This window comes from Leptidea sinapis, chromosome 26 (genome assembly GCF_905404315.1).
Source record: "Leptidea sinapis chromosome 26, ilLepSina1.1, whole genome shotgun sequence".
Classification (NCBI taxonomy): domain Eukaryota; kingdom Metazoa; phylum Arthropoda; class Insecta; order Lepidoptera; family Pieridae; genus Leptidea; species Leptidea sinapis.
Genome location: NC_066290.1, coordinates 8,640,138 through 8,657,241, shown reverse-complemented (window position 1 = coordinate 8,657,241; position 17,104 = coordinate 8,640,138). Strand labels below are relative to the sequence as shown.

General features: G+C 36.7%; 1 protein-coding gene across 3 annotated transcripts in view; it reads left to right on the top strand.

The window, feature by feature from the left end:
* The first annotated feature begins 2,533 nt into the window (after positions 1–2,533).
* Positions 2,534–17,104, top strand: part of LOC126972324 (autophagy-related protein 2 homolog A) — a 110,231-nt gene continuing 95,660 nt past the window's right edge. For all 3 annotated transcript variants that reach the window (XR_007731117.1, XM_050818995.1, XM_050818994.1), the window contains exons 1-11: positions 2,534–2,780; positions 3,185–3,353; positions 4,448–4,588; positions 5,115–5,217; positions 5,470–6,051; positions 6,416–6,564; positions 7,810–7,959; positions 11,174–11,259; positions 11,931–12,112; positions 13,818–13,990; positions 15,484–15,604. Coding sequence is in view for 2 of the 3 variants with exons in the window: in XM_050818995.1 (XP_050674952.1) it covers positions 2,616–2,780; positions 3,185–3,353; positions 4,448–4,588; positions 5,115–5,217; positions 5,470–6,051; positions 6,416–6,564; positions 7,810–7,959; positions 11,174–11,259; positions 11,931–12,112; positions 13,818–13,990; positions 15,484–15,604 (2,021 nt within the window). In the remaining variant the exon portion in view is untranslated. The remainder of the gene's footprint in view (positions 2,781–3,184; positions 3,354–4,447; positions 4,589–5,114; positions 5,218–5,469; positions 6,052–6,415; positions 6,565–7,809; positions 7,960–11,173; positions 11,260–11,930; positions 12,113–13,817; positions 13,991–15,483; positions 15,605–17,104) is intronic.

Here is a 17,104-nt window from a genome sequence, read left to right as displayed (position 1 = left end):
TTTTTCTGTTCGATTTGATCCTGAACTTAATAGAAATTTCCATTAACTAAACAAAATCCAAAAAATTCCATGCAATGGTAGGTGTATCGAACCCGGGTCTACAGCGTCTAAAGTAAACACTTTTCCGCTGAGCTACGAGTATTGCTAACGGAGCTGTTGAAATTAACAATGTCTTGAATTTTGACACTCTCTTCATTTACGTTGCAGCGTTGCTACGCAACAATATATTATATTTATTATTATGGAAAATATAGTGTAGTGTATAAACTACATAGGAGGTAGGAATGTAATTAATATATGTGTGTATGTGAGTCTAAATGTACTTACGTTAAGTTGTAAAAAAATTGTATATATTATATTTACATTGTTATATAAACTAGCAAATGAAATATCTTACTTTATTTTATAAAAGCATTAACTTATGTATGGCTTTCAGTATCTTAAGAGATTACTTAACCAAGTCGTTAGTTGTAGTTTCCCAAAGATTATAAAAAAATTGTAAAGATGAGTTAATATTATGTTTATATGCTATATTCATTTTAATATCAGCCCAGAAAAACTTTATGATATTGCTATACATTGGGACGGCAGTAAGCGCAGAACATTGCACCCAGGGACTTTTAATAGGTCATCACTATAAAAAGTTTTAATTAAGGTCAATTAAAAATCAAGAAAAATATTTTGCATTTTCAGTTCTGTTATTTCTGATTTTTGGACAGACAGGCGGGTGAATTACTTATTATTCCGCTTTTCTGTAAAAGAATATATCTTAGATCTCTAACCATACAAAAGATTTAAAAAAAGTCTCGTCCACATTTTTTTATTCCAACCAAGCAATTTTAAACAAGCTGACCCGAGACACGTTTTATTATTATTAAAAAACCTTTTTTGTTATGAAAATAAGGGACGAGACAAGCAAGACGTTCAGCTGATGGTAATTGATATGCTCTGCCCATACACACAATACAGTGCCGCTTAGGATTATTGAAAAAGCCAAAAATTCTGATCGGCACTACAACTGCGGTCGTCACCTTGAGACATAAAAGACCACAATGAATTTGACCACTTTTTATATCCATAAACGTCTTTAGCATTTTCTAGTTTGACTATTACAACCAAAAGTGCAAAATTCACACAATTATCTACAGCAAATGCTATCTCTATCGATGTCGCACTAAGGAGTAAGAATACAAAGCGTACATCAATGCATCACTCTCGTTCTTGATATTCGAATAATACAATGTCATGCTATTAAGATATTATGAACTCATTTTTGTTTTTATGGAAAAGCAGGACAATCGAGCGTACGGGTCACCTGGTGTTAAGTGATCACCGCCGCCCACATTCTCTTGCAACACCAGAGGATTCACAGGAGCGTTGCCAGCCTTTAAGGAAAGTTTTTTTGAAGGTACCCATGTCGTATCGTCGCGGAAACACCGCGCAGGGAAGTCCATTCCACTACTTTGTAGTACGTGGAAGAACTCCTTGGTAGTACTCCTTGAAAACCGCACTGTGGAGGACCGCCACACATCCAGATGGTGGGGATGATCTCCTAACTTCATGTTTCACCTAATCAGGTGAAACAGCTCTTCGGAACACTCCCCATGTTAAATGCGGTAGAGGACACACAATGAAGCGATGTCTCTACGCAATGATCCAGCCGTTCACAGAGCACTGGGTCCCCGACAATTTAAGCTGCTCTGCGTTGCACGCGGTCAAATCGATCGAGCTGATACTGGGGTGCGCCGGACCAGAGATGACAGCAATACTCCATATGTGGCCGGACCTGCGCTTTGTACAGCGCTAGAATGTGGGTCAGCTTGGAGTATTGCCGTGCTCTATTTATGACGCCTAGTTTCTTCAAAGCAAATTTGGCTTTGCTCTCCAGATGGCCGTGGAATTGGCATTCGCTCGAAATATCGAGACCCAGAATTACGATACTAGGCGAGGCTGTAAGGGAAGTGTTGTCGATGAGCGGTGATATGACAAATGGGGTTTTTTAGTGGTAAACGCGCAAACTTGAGTCTTCTGCGGGTTAAATTGGACAAGGTTCAATTTACCCCATTCCGTGACCTTGTCAAGAGAGGACTCGATAGAAGACACAAGTTTCTCCCGGCATTGGTCGACGATTTCCCTAGAGAGACCTGCATGGCCCGTGTATACGGCATCGCCCGTGCTGTTGTCTGCATAGCAGTGTATGTTGGAAGTCCAACATATCATTTTAACATTTTATGTTATTTTAATTAATAAATATTTATTCGAAGTCGGTGCCTAGAGAGTACCACTTTTGAGAAGTAAAATTCCCAATATAATGCTGAATACACACCATTGTGGTTCTTTAATTACCAATTGTTATTACCTACTTGTAAGATTTTTGTAAACTTTTTGAACGAAATAAACCGTTTTTTCCTCTCCTAAATTACAGCTACAGCTAGGGAAGTATAGCCTATAGACCTGCATCCCGTGCCATTAAATAATTTTAAAAAAAGTTCACCAAGTCCAATGTTTATTTACGTTCAAATGTCAAGCACAACCACAGTCCACACTCGTACGAAAACACAATAGTCATTACGCACAAAAGTAAAAATTTTCAGTGTAATGACAAAACAATAAAAATGTTTTGGTATCCATGGTCTGAAAACATCAAGAAACGAGCTTGCAGATATCTTCTGCAACGATATCTCGGAAACTTTCTAGAGGAAAAGCTTACATTAGATCAGCTGAGCGTTGATCTATACAATGGAACAGGAACGGTTTCTGAAGTCAGCCTTGACTGCGAGGTAAATTATTGATATATAATACAATATGGATACAATTATAAATCGGCCTATTTACATTTAAACGTAAATTAAATATCTATATAAACTTTAATATGTGTGTTTTATGAGCAATGTTTACAATTCGTCCTTGCCAATTTTAAGTGCGTCTTAGTTGTTATTCTACACGTGCTTCCGAATTGTTTCGAAAACAAAGAAACACTCCTATTGTTATATTTTGATGGCACAACAAGTAAAAAAAAACAACTTCAATGATATCTTTTTATTCATTCATAATTTTTAATATGTGTGAGCAATGTAATTATTTTTACATTTCTATAAATTCTGAATTAATTTATTTTCTGTTGCTCAATGTGTCTACAAGATACTCGCAGGAAAACTGTGTAATAATATATGAATTATTACAGGCACTTAATGAACTCGGAGATGCACAAAACTGGCCCTTGGAAATAGTCAATGGGCAGATGAGGGAAATAACAGTGACTGTGCCATGGTCCACATTATTAAAGGATGATTCAATTGTTGAAATTGATGGCCTGTGTGTTACAGTACAGCCTAAAGTGCGAGCAGAACCAGGTTTGTGTAACAACATGCCTGCTATGTTTTTATATTTTTCACAGAGAATAGACTGTAAAAACTAATTTGGTGCCTCTCAATAAGGTATCTGAATCTGGCTTGATGTTCAAAATATTTATACACTGGAAATACCATAATGTGAAGGAACATAATAATATGGGTTAATTTTTTGTGTTATTTAATTTTCTTTAAACATTATAATATGGAAAATAAAAACATTTAAATGGAGACCAGTAAATTGCTCTAGTCTAGTGCTGCTTCAGATCATAACCATTATAACCAACAGACTCTTAACTAAAGGTGTAGGTGTTCACGCAAAATGGTCCCAACTAAGTGATCTAATTGTGGTAAAGTCAAAGTCAAAAAACTTTATTCACTGTAAAACTTTATAAGTTATTTAGTGCAAGTCAGGATGAAGTACAAAAGTTACAATAGCATTCAAATGAGTATAACAATATTCACTAACAAAATTTAGACATTGTAATGTCTTCCAACTCCTCACAACCCATGACCTGGTTTGAGCATACTACAGGTGGTTCAGACATTTTTTTGCAATGGCAAAAACTCATCTTAAGCAGCACTAACTAGCTCTTAAATTTCTTCAGCAAAGAAATAGGTAATCTACATGATTGGGAAAGTGAGATTAAATTCACATTGTAATTGATTAAATATTTTTCCTTACATTAATTCTCTTATTTTCTAAAATTATAACACCAATTGGAAATATGGATCAAACAATTAAAATGTTTATATTATTGGACTCAAATAAACTGATATGCATTAACACTATTAATTTTGTTGGCTAGATAATGTCATATATTAATAATATGACATGTATGATTGGGGGTGTTTGCAATCTTTCATCTAGTTTCAAAAATTCATAGTTGTCTTAGGGAACACTAATATTATGTAGCTTAAATAAAACTTTTTCTAGAAGACTATTTAAAAGTATGATTATATAATATTATTATTTAAATCAGATTAACTTCTAATAGAAAAAATAAATTATTGTTGTAAATACTTTTCAGCTGTTGGAAATTCTTTGGCAGCATAGTATATCCAAAATTATTTAAATTTTATTATTTATATTGCAGTGTCTTCCATGTTGGAGTCAATGTGGTCATCTATGTCTTCATCAATGCAACTTGCAGCAGAATGCCTCAGGGAGGAGGCTGATCCACAGGAATCCAGTCCTGTAGAAGGCATTGAGATGTTTGCACATGCTATTGACTCTAGTAAGCTAAATTTGTTTATTAAAGAAATAATTTGATTTAGGGGTTTTTTTTGGATTTTGAAGTGATATACTTCTCAATCACAATTTTTAATAGTAATTTGACAAAGTTGAGCCGCTTAGTAGAATCAGTTATCAACTACTATTACCTAACCATATTATGTACGGAAGATGCAGTGTTGGTAGGCCCCCACAAGATAGACCAACAATCTGGTGAAGATTGCCAGAATACATGGGATGAGGGTGGCACAGATTGGTTGTGGTGGAGATCTTTTGGGAGCCTTTGTCCAGCAGTGTATGTCTTCTGGCTGGTGATGATGATGATTAAGTAGTGAACTTTAGCTAAGACTAAACCTAAACTACCTTTTAGACCAGAAACATAATATTGCTAAGACCTCCAACACTAAGGCCAACTTTGCCCCCTCTAATGCATAAAAAAATCTTAGTTGAATTTTATTTTTTTTATAACGAAAACATTAATTAGTTATGATTGAGTATACCATATAACTGCTTAAATGATTTTATTTCAGTCTTAAGCCGAGTTAAAGTAAAATTTATAAATACAAAGATAAGAATAGAACATGTACCCAAAAATAGTGATAGAGGCATAGCATTGGAAATACACATAAAAAAGTAAGTGTGTAAGTTATAAAATATTTTATATTATTTTAACTTTTTCTCTATCCGTAAGATTTTTGTGTCAATTTAATGTGTTTCAGTGTTTTAAACTATCAGCTTTGATATATGTTTTGAGAGTACTTCTCACTTTATTTCAAATAATATTAAATTTTTCAACAACACCTATAATGATATTTTATAAAAATATTTGGGATAATGTAAAATAAATTATTATTATTTTATTATTCACTTATTTTTAACTTTAAGCACTGCTTATTTTGACGAAGCTGGGTCAGAACCCCAACCAGAGACAACAGAAACAGAAAAATCGAAGACCTATGTGGTATCAACATACACAAACAAGAAAATAAAATTTTCCGGTGTCACCTTTTATATGGACGAGTTTCCATCCAAATTACGCACTATGGCCCCGAGCTTGATAATGGAAAAATCAGCTTCATCACAAGCAAGGTCAGATGCTACTTCTGTAGAAACACCAGATGCCAACTGTCAAAGTACTATGTCAGATGTGTTTTATGAAGCGAGAAGTGTAGCATCTACAATAGATTCGGATCTAATAAAAGATATAATTGAAGAGAGAGCGAGTGAAGCAACTAGAGAGACAACTCCAGAGGATCGGTGCATTCAACCAGAACCTGTACTTTTTGCTAAGCTGACGGGACACCATGAATTAAGCTTTAAACTGAAGAATTCAGAGGAAGTGGATGGACCAAAGGTTGAAGTTCAGGTGTTGCTGGGATCACTATTAGTATTCATAACACCGAGACAGTTGCACACCATGTTTGAGCTTGTTGATGCATTAAATCAGCCTCACCTGGAAGATACCAGGTAAATTTACTTTTATAAGTTCCATTTTAAATAATTGACTTCATAATATTAGTGCATAAATCTATAGCAATTGTATTTAGTAAGGGTCTATTCTTAGTTGGTTTGCAATAAAATATATACTTTGTCACTTTTTGTACCTTTGGTATCGTTTTTTCTTAAGCTATGCCAAAATCATTTACTGTTATACTCTAGCATATTTATCAAAGCATTTTTTTCTCTTTACTTAAATATTACTATATCACTATGCCCTACATAATTTACTAAAAGATATATAAAAGCTAATATTATAATATATAATTTATGATTTTCTGGTATTGACATACCTTTAAATTGTTTTAGTAATAATAGTTAAATTTATTTACAGCAATATACCACTTCGCCCAAATGCTGTAAATGTTCAGTGTAAACCTATGAAGCCGGCAGATTTTCAACTCATTGAGGCCCAACTCCTTGGAAATTTGGAGAACCATACCAAGTCTAATCAAATGAGGGGCTGGTCAGGACCTGGTATAGGTAAATACGGTAAATTTTATATCCAAAACCTTGTAATGTAGCACACCCTTGCAACGAAATAGGAGTTGCAAAACCGCTGCGACTAGTGTAGTTTGAGAAGCGGATCTGCGTCGACACGTCACGCGAATCAGTCTAGTTGATTTAATCGGGTGATTTCAATTATATTCTGTTTAAGTTTTAGTAAAATCGACGTTCGATTTACGAAAGAAAAATTGTAGTTTCTCTTTATGTTTGTTGAGTCCACAAACTCGTGAGAAAACAAAATGGCGGCCGGAGCGCGGAAGTTTGGCTGCGTCGGAGCAGATCGCCGAAGCCGCGCGGGGAAAGAGATAGAATTATAGTCTTATCTATGCGTTAGAACAGGCAATTACGGTAGTGTTTCACTTCTCCTACATATGGACTAGACATGGCAAAATTACAGTGGTTATGGTTTTGCAGCGAAGGTATGCTACGTTAGGACTAATTCGACGCATTTGGTCCAGTGGCTGTGTGACGATGATCTGGTCATTTTAGGTCCTAAAGAATAATTTGAAAACAAAATTTTAAGAAATAAACATTTGAACTATTGCGTATCAATATATACCTGATAATATTATGTAGGTATACTATATGTATATACTATATGAAAACTGATAATTATAATGCGTAACCAGGAACAAATATAGGCAGAACAATTGCCTACTACTTGGTAAAGTAGCGTTAGTAAGTCTTATGTTGAGCGATGTACATGTTTTTAAATAACATTTGTGTGGTAAAGGTTACGGTTACATAAATTATTTTCTTAATGAAACGTACCACAGACCGCCCTCGCGCTATTTAATAATAATTTTATACTGTAACGAAACGTTATTTTAAAAAAGATGAGAAAAATCATGAGAGTTGCTGCTACAACGCAATCATCATAGAACTTAGTCGTATATATATACATATACTGTGGTAGCGATTTGATTGGTTAATATCGATCGCGTCATGGACGCCACGCACATATCCCCTTAAGAAAATTTGTTGACGCGCATATGAAATGCATAAGTATTAGTTTGTATTGTCGGTCTAATCTCTTTAAATGTATTTAAATTTATCATTAAATAGATAAGATAATTTTAATGGACTCGCGCATTTTGTTATCTAAAATAAATTTAAAATATATTAAATAAAAGTATCTTATTAATATTATTATATTATTATTTAAAAATTTAAATTAGATGAAAACGGCAAGAAACTCATTGCAACTAGTTTTATTGACAGAAGACAGTGACAGTGAGAAGTTCCACCCGATGACGTCAGAGAACCAGTTAAGCGAGAGTTTCAGTTCATCGGTCAGCTCCATGAGCACCAGTATGTCATCCAGCATCAACTTACCGACGGCTCAGCCGCGGATTAAGAGGAACAGGAAAGGTGATTATTTTTTTAAATAGGATTTATTAAATGTACTGTGTTATAAATTTTAAAAATATTCATTACACAGTTTAATTATTTCTACTGTAAGATCATTATATATCTATCGATTTTTTATGACCTTATAAGCCAATAGACACCTAACACATACAAATATTCGCAATGTAAACAATTCAGTCAATCAACTGGTGTGAGCGGGGGCGGGTTACATAATGCTCATTGGTCAGTTCTTCGACCAATGATCATTATGTAACCGGCTTTACTTGAACAAGTGTTACAACTAACTCTCATTCCTTAGATAATTTATACGTCTAGATAGACTGTGACAGCTGTGAAAGCGTTGGAATAAATTGTAACGGGTAAAGTGAAGTGAGAAGCGGGTGTCTGAGTGGTGGCGCTAGTGTAGCGCTGTGAAGTTTGAGGGGAGTACTGCTTTACAAATAGCGGTACACTGTGAACGTCTATTTTCAGCAACGCACACACACTAAAACAAAGTGACATACAAATCGCGAGTGTAAGGCCCGGTTTCCACCAAAGCGGAGAGGAGACGAGAGGAGATTAGTCGCGAAGCGGTGAGGTTTTTTCCACCAGAGCGGAGAGGAGATGTGCGCTCTGCAAAGCGGAGATATGAGCTGTGAGAGCTCGAAATCAGTTAATTGATATCTATGAAAGAATTCTTTCATTTTAATTTGCTTGAGGTAGAGGAATTAGAGGTTGAACAACACAATTAATTCTTCAATATTTAAACTATCGACGGAAACAAAGATTTTGGATAAGAAACCATAACAAATTTCAGTCATGGCGAATTGCCATATTATTTGAAGTTTTACGATTAAAGTTCGACTGAAATTATTATAAAAAAATAAAATAAAAATCGACTTCAATAACAAGAAATACTAAAAGGGAAAAAATATTTTTTTTATTACCGACTATATTATTTATACAAGAGTTAATGTAATTCTATAAGAATATTTTTGGAGCCTCCTCCTTTTTTTGAGTTAAAATACGTCGCTAAACTACTAAACACAGAAGGAACGCCTTTAACATTCATGATAAGTCAATGGAATAAAGAAAAAATAAATATCAGAAAAAATATGAAAATAAAAATAAGTAAATACCTAGGAGAATTAGATTACGAAAAAACTGAAAATAATTTGATCCCTTGTATTTAACTTGTCCTTGCTACATGTATAACAAACACACACTTACACACACACACACACACAAATTTACACACACACACACACACATGTTGTTACTTTAATTTTATTTTACTTTCTTTTAAATTTAGTATTGATAAATTTGTAATAGTAATGCCAATGATGACTACTAAGATAAGAGGAGATGTGGAAATAACGAAATCTTATCAAAACGCATCTCCCCTCCTCTCCGCTTTGATGGAAACCGGGCCTAAGACGTAGCTTGTCATGCACACTAAAGTAATAAACCTGAAACTAAAACGAACATTTAAATCAGCCAATATTGCTCCGATTAGAATCATATTTAACTGACAGAGTTATAGTTATAACGAACGGTTTCAAGTCGCACAGATATTATGCGAAATTTGGAGTTCCACAGGGCTCCCATCCAGCTCCGATATTATTTTTCCTATTTAGGTATTAACGATATTTATAAAAATTATATTGACTCTCCATCTAAATTATAAATTCAAGTAAAAATCATTAACACTGTTATTGGATATAAATTTTACTAATTAACCAAACTTAGTGATATGTACATCTATAACAGTCATGTTCCTTTACTAACTAAAGCTCATTGATTGTTTAATAAATTATATATTATATGATGATGTTTATGTTCTGTATAAATATGTAAATAAAACTTGGCTTGTTGTCATGCATTGCTTCAAGTCTCATTCAATACTCACACAATAATGTTCTAAATGAGCCTAAAGAACTTTTCAAAAATCGAATCCATATTCGCAGCACGTCAATTATTCTAGAAAAATTTATTTGATATAATACTTAAAACTTAGATAATTTATACGTCTAGATAGAGCCTCTTGCTGCCAACACCCAGACAACCGATAAAAACAGGCCAGGTAATTACTTTAAGCTGAGTCCCCACTAGGAACATTTGTCGAGTGACATGTGTCCCCGGAGACATCGGGCGCGACATTGTCGGACTTGTTCCTTGTCGCACAGTCGATGATGAGTAGTGACAGAGTGTGGAAGTGCGTGCAACCTGCGACAATGTGGTCGAACGACGTAGTGCTACGACTTATTGATCTATATCGCTCCTAATATCATTAAATACACTTGTTTTGTTTCGCAAGTACTGTTTAATCCACCATCTTCTCTTCTTTTTTGTTCTTGATGCATTCATAATTATATAAGCTGCACTGTACAACACTTCCTCTTCCGGACACATGATAGGTTCGACTGAACTTCGGGCGACGTGGGGCGATGTAGGGCGACATCGCCCCACGTCGTCCAGAGTGGGGTCTCAGCTTTAGATGTTGACAAGTGTAGACGCGTGCGCAACTTGTTGTATAAACATGCCAGTAGAGTGGAGCAATCAGTTAGTGCTAAAACTTGTCGACCTTTACGAAAGTTACGGATGTTTGTGGGACACGAATAACCACGGCTATAAAAATATGTAAAGTAAAGAAAAATGAGCATGGGAGGGGTTAGCCACGGCCCTAAACATAACTCGAAAAGATGTAGAGACGAAGATGCACAACCTCCGCTCACAATTTAATCGCGAGAAACAGAAAATTGTTTCGTCATTCGAAGATCACTTACAACTCTGCTGTCCCTTTGTAACAAGTAGTTATGCACCCCAACCTTTTTTATAACGTTTAGGTAAGCTCGATAGAATAATTTACGCAAGACTAACTGCCGCGACTTCCTCGGGCAACACCTCTGCGATGACTGACCGGTGTGGACAAGCAAAATGTCTCGCGACATGGTAACAACTTGTTCCGAGATGTTCCAAGAACACGTACCGTAGATGTTCTTGAACATGTCTCACAAATTGTCCCCTAGTGAATACGAGGCTTTAGTGTGCGTGACAAGCTACGTCTTACACTTGCGGATTGTATGTCATTTTGTGTTTGTGTGCGTGCATCGCTCAGAATGAGGTTAACTGTCAATCAAAATTATTGACGTTTTCACAGCTGCCACAGTATCTAGATATATAAATGATCTAAGACTTAAAATAATGTGTTTGATAGTTGTGTTATATATTCCAGTGCCTCATATAGATGGAGATCCAACTGCAGAGGTCTCTCACGTCAGCTTCAGGATCATGTCTGTGTCGTGTGTTCTTCTACATAAGGTATTCTATCTTTTGAAACAGTTTCTCGGGTCCAGTAATCATTAAATTTATCATCAATATATTGCCTAAAGACTCAGGTTTCCAATAACATGAAATATTGTAATACAGTATTTAGTTTATAGGTTATTGAAGTAAAAACGTCTCTAGCCGCGTTGGGCACTTTTCGTGAGGGCAAAATCTTATGGTCACCGACTTTCGACGTAATAAAAATCAGGTCATCATCAAATCGACACGTGTTTCGCCTCTACTCGAGGCATCGTCAGGAGATGTTAGCTCGCCAAATTCCGGCACGAGACTGACCCCAGTCTCACATTTTATAAAAATTGTACTTCGACGGCAGTTATTGAATTGGTGGTCAAGATCACGATCGGACACATCAGTTTTTTTTAAATATATATCAACCACCTACTACACTATTAAACCTATAGCAGCAAGATAATTTGAACCTGCTAAGTTATATTTATCCGTTTTAAGTCGTACAAAAATTTTCACTGTTGTTAATTTAATTTATATCTTAAGTAGTGACGTATTATTAAGTAATTATAAGCATTAATTGTAACATTAGTGGTTTTTTAGCTGCAAAGTTGACCTAGTTTGTATACATCAGCAATATGTAATATAATAAAGAAAAAGTTGAAAAAAGTGCGTCTATAATAAATTGTCAATTTCAGGATATAATAGTACCAACACCCATGAGTATTACGTGCATATCTCCCACGTCAGCCATCAAACTGCATCAAATATCCAGCGAGTTCTTCGCGAGAATTGAAACGTTCGGAAAGATCGAGGAGAGACGAGATTTGATGTCCATCAATGACGCCTTAGACAAAGCAACGGACTTGAATCATCTAAGGTACTATTTTTTTAACGAAAATAAGGGATGAGACGAGCAGGACTTTCAGCTGATGGTAATTGATACGCCCTGCCCATTACAATGAAGTGCCGCTCAGGATTCTTGAAAAACCCAAAAATTCTGAGCGGCACTACAATTTCGCTCATCGCCTTGAGACGTAAGATGTTAAGTCTCATTTGTCGAGTAATTTCACTAGCTACGGCGCCCTTCAGACCAAAACACAGTACTGTTTACATATAAATGCTTCACAGCACAAAAAGGCGCCTTTGCGGTACCCATAATCTAGCCGGCATCCTTTGCAAAGGAGCCTCCCACCAAAGCTATTGTCAAAAAGACAGCGAACCGAATGCGTGGCGAAGCGTTTTCATTTTGTTATGTAAAGTATCGTTTGAATCTATTCACATAGAAAAGCGAAACCGAACCGAATTCGTGGCGAACCGAAAGGCGTGTCACGCAAGGACACTCCAAAGGCGAGCGCGAACCGAGGTGTGAGCGAGATAGTTGTATTAGCTGGCTTTGTAAGGACGTGAAACAGAGAGTGAATGCGAGACGCCAGGCTAGCGAAACTCTCTAAGAAAAAAGCAGAAAATTGACAGATTGCAAGATGACGGCTACAATATTGTAAAAACGCCGATAACCGAAATCCACTACGATACAAGCAACTGTTCGCTTTTAAACTTAGCCGAATTATGCTTCCTGGCCAACCGCGATACTGTAATTACTACTGTCTCAAACTTACGTCGACTGACTGGACGTTTCAATCTATACTATATTCCAATTTTTACTAAGGCAGTCCGGCCCCTAATTCGTAATATTAACATCCTCTTTGGAGACTCGAAGCAAGTTGTGTTTATTTTTATTTACAAAACTTTGACACGTACTTTGTCGTTTGACAATACCTTAAATGATTATTAATTATGATACATTTAATTCAATCATATATTTAGGCCGACAGGTATAATCTGCGAGTCAAATGAATAGAAATGATAGATGCGCTATATCAAAGTAAAACTTCACACTGATATAACGTTTTCGCTTATCGCAAGGATCCTGTGTGAATCAGTTTGAAAAGTGTTTAGAAATAATTATAACATCTATGCAGCAGAAGTTCGGGAATAATTTTTTTTAAACTTACACGTGCTTACTTTACGTTACCAACAACGCAACCAGTTATACCAGCAAACTATATGACAGTAAAATGTATTTTCCTCAAATTTTGGAAGTATCCCACCACTTTATTCACTTCAGTCAACTTCCCTAAGGAACAATTTGGTATGTTTTAAAGTGATAACTCACTTCTGGGATTAATTACACAAATAAAACTGAAAATAAAATTTTATGAACGATGCGGGACTGGAACCCGCGAATTCTCGCGTTCCGTGCGAGCGCTCTTTCCGACTAAGCCAACCGTTCGAGTGACGTATCATCATAAAATCTTGTATGCATTGTTCAACTCTCAGGTTGTGGCTTTGTGGCTTCATCTACAGGATCTACTTTACATTTCATAACCTGCTCAACCCCAAAATTTGCATACTAGGAAATTGACTTGAGATGTCGCTCTTGCAAATCAAACTTCTGGGATTAATTACACAAATAAAACTGAAATCAAAAAAATATGAACGATGGAAGTTTTAGGGCACCGTCACTTGTATTAACTATTCCCCGTGTTCCACGATAGTGTTAGAATGTTTGATGTATTTCGCAGAGTGCTAGCTTCGGAGATAAGTTTGGACGGGAGCGAGAAGGTGACGTCACACGGCAGTCAGACGCTCTGCGAGGCGGGCGTACGAGCCGCGCTCGTCAGAGAGTGTCTGTACACGCACACCGGCGAAGACCTGCCCGTATTGCGTTCATACGACATCGTGCGCTTTGATACAGGTATTATTAATTTTAACCTCTAAAAAGTATCCCAATGTTTTGAGGTTTCTTTAGTGTTAATTCCGCCAATATTTGTCTTTTAACAATTCGACACGTGTTTCGCCTCTACACGAGGCATCCTCAGGCGATGTTGACTCGCCATACTGTGGAACGAGACTCTTAACACTAAAGAAAACTCAAAACTTTTGGATAATTATGGATTTCCGCAAAGTACTTCAATAAATTTTCTAAAAAGTACCTATATATGTAGAGCACTTTGTTCAGATGCTTTTTGTCGGCAATGCGTGGAGGTGTCTAGTTGCTTTTAAGCATCAAATAGAAGAAGAAGAAGAAATAAGTTTATTCGTGACGATATAGTACAATAAAACATACAACAAAATTGAGAAATATTATTTTCTATACGTCACAAAGTGGTCCCAACTCAGCATATTAGCTAGTTTGAAAACCAGCGCTGGTCTTCCGTTGGGCCATTTGGTGACGTCGCCCTAAAGATAATTATATAGTAATAACTAATGCGTAGACTGAGTAAACAAGATAATGTATTAGCTTGTCAATTTCTGAAGTTTCTAAAGTTCTGACTGACAAGTTGACATCTCTGTCAAATGTCAATGTCAAATAATATTTAGTATGTAAAGAATTTCTCAAGTTGGCATGCATGCTCAAATCCGATACTCTGAGGATGAGTCATAATTATTACTTTAAGGACCTCGTGCCCGGTTTTGATGAAAACTGAAAATGCACTAATGGATTATTCGAAAATCAACATTCGTAGTCAGGAATTGTACCCATTGATTTTTAAAAAGCACACAATCACGCACACTGTATTATAAATTTTATAATAACACCATTCGATACTGATGTTAATAAAGATCGAATTCTGGTAGACATTGGTATGACGCAAACTTGTCCCAAAATTCAGAAATAAGTCTGCACCATATACCAAACTATACGTATGGGTGTGAGACCTGGAAGGTCACCAAGCCCACCTCTCATCAACTTCAGGTTTTCGTTAACCGATGCCTTCGAAATATCCTCGGTATTGACTGGCACGACAAAATTTCCAACGATCATCTTTGGCAACGGTGTCAAGTTGCAATCGACCAACAAATACAATGGAGCTGGGTAGGCTACACACTCCGAAGGGATCCCAACCATATACCGAGGCAAGCCCTAGATTGGAACCCTCAAGGAAAACGCAAACGTGGCCGTCCAAAGCAAACCTGGCGGCGGACTGTCATTGGCGAAGTGAAGGACATCGGAAAGACCTGGAGTGAAATTAAGAGAGATGCTCAGCACCCATAGCGGTGGAGATTCATTGTGGATGCCCTCTGCCTCAGCTAGGGGATACAGGAATTTAATGAATGATATACCAAACTATTGACACCCTAGGTGTAAATAAATTTTAAGACATGTTGTATACAATTGTAGATATAAGCCTATAGAAGTATGTGACGCCGAAATATCATATGCTAACCAATTTTCCTATTTTACAGAGGATGACGAACCAGGCATAGCGTCGATGAAATCGAACTTGAGGATCAACTTTAAACAGACGGCCAAGTACATGAGAGTCGGTGGGGAAAAGAAATTAGTGTACCCGACGACTGATGTTGTGTAAGTAATATTTGTACAAAGAATCAACCACTATCTGTACCATATATTATGTGACTTCTATTCTGATATTTAGGACTTGTCACGAATATCACGTATCGTATGACGCAGTGTTAGTAGGCCCCCCACAAGATGGACCAAAGATCTGGTCAAGATCGCCGGAATACGTTGGATGAGCGCAGCGTAGGACCGATCGTCGTATAAATCTTTGGGGGAGGCCTGTTTTTTTATGGAATAGGAGGACAAACGAGCATACGGGTCACCTGGTGTTAAGTGATCACCGCCGCCCACATTCTCTTGCAACACCAGAGGAATCACAAGAGCGTTGCCGGCCTTTAAGGAAGGTGTGCGCGCTTTTTTTAAAGGTACCCATGTCGTATCGTCCCGGAAACACCGCACAAGGAAGCTCATTCCACAGCTTTGTAGTACGTGGAAGAAAGCTCCTTGAAAACCGCACTGTGGAGGACCGGCACACATCCAGATGGTGGGGATGATATCCTAATTTGTGGCGTGGCGTGCGAAGGTGGAATTCGGCGGCAGGAATCAGGTTGAACAGCTCTTCGAACAGAACCTTTGTCCAGCAGCAGACTTCTTCCGGCTGATGATGATGATAAATGTATATTAAGGACTAGTAATTTTTTTCTGTGTGTCAAATGCTGTTGGCTCTATTGGGTCTTACAGCGTCATTGATACGAGGGTTTGTATTTGGAGAATGATCTAGGGGCGTCTCTTGCGAGACACGAAACAGTTTATATCGATAGCGGGAATCATCGGCTCATCTGAACATTCCTTGTGATAAATGCGATAAAATACTTACAATCACAACGCATTTAAATAAAACACTTTCAAAGGATTAAAACGCGTGTAATTGTAACGGCTTTACATTAGATATTTGCGTAAAAGTTACATTTTTATTTTAGTTAACCCGACGTTTCAAGACTATTGGATGGTGTTAGGTGTTAGATAATCTCTAAATTAAAACCCATGATTTTTATTCTATTCTATTCTATTCTAACTACACATACCAAAAAAGAAGAGGACACTGTCAGTAAATTTTGCCAAAAACCATCTGTGTACAGCAAATACCACCTCCGAGGAAATAAATGGCGCTAAACTTTATAATGACAACTATGACAAATACTATCTTTGACTCACTTCATCTGCAGTCCCCCTGAAAACGAGATCTGGAAAGGTCTTGAAACGTCGGGTTAACTAAAATAAAAATGTAACTTATACGCAAACATCTAATGTAAAACCGTTACACGCATTTTAATACCTTAAAAGTGTTTTATTTAAATGTACAACACTCGCGTTAATCAAAGAAAATACTAGTCACACCGCAATCTAACGCCAAGCAATCGAAGAATACTGGGCCCCCGAGATATTGACCGAATGCCGCATATTAAGCCGCTATTTGGTACTGTCCCCAATTTCATTAACATGACATGACAACAAAGCCATATGGAACATGCCACAAATTACACCACTTCGACTGTTAAATTT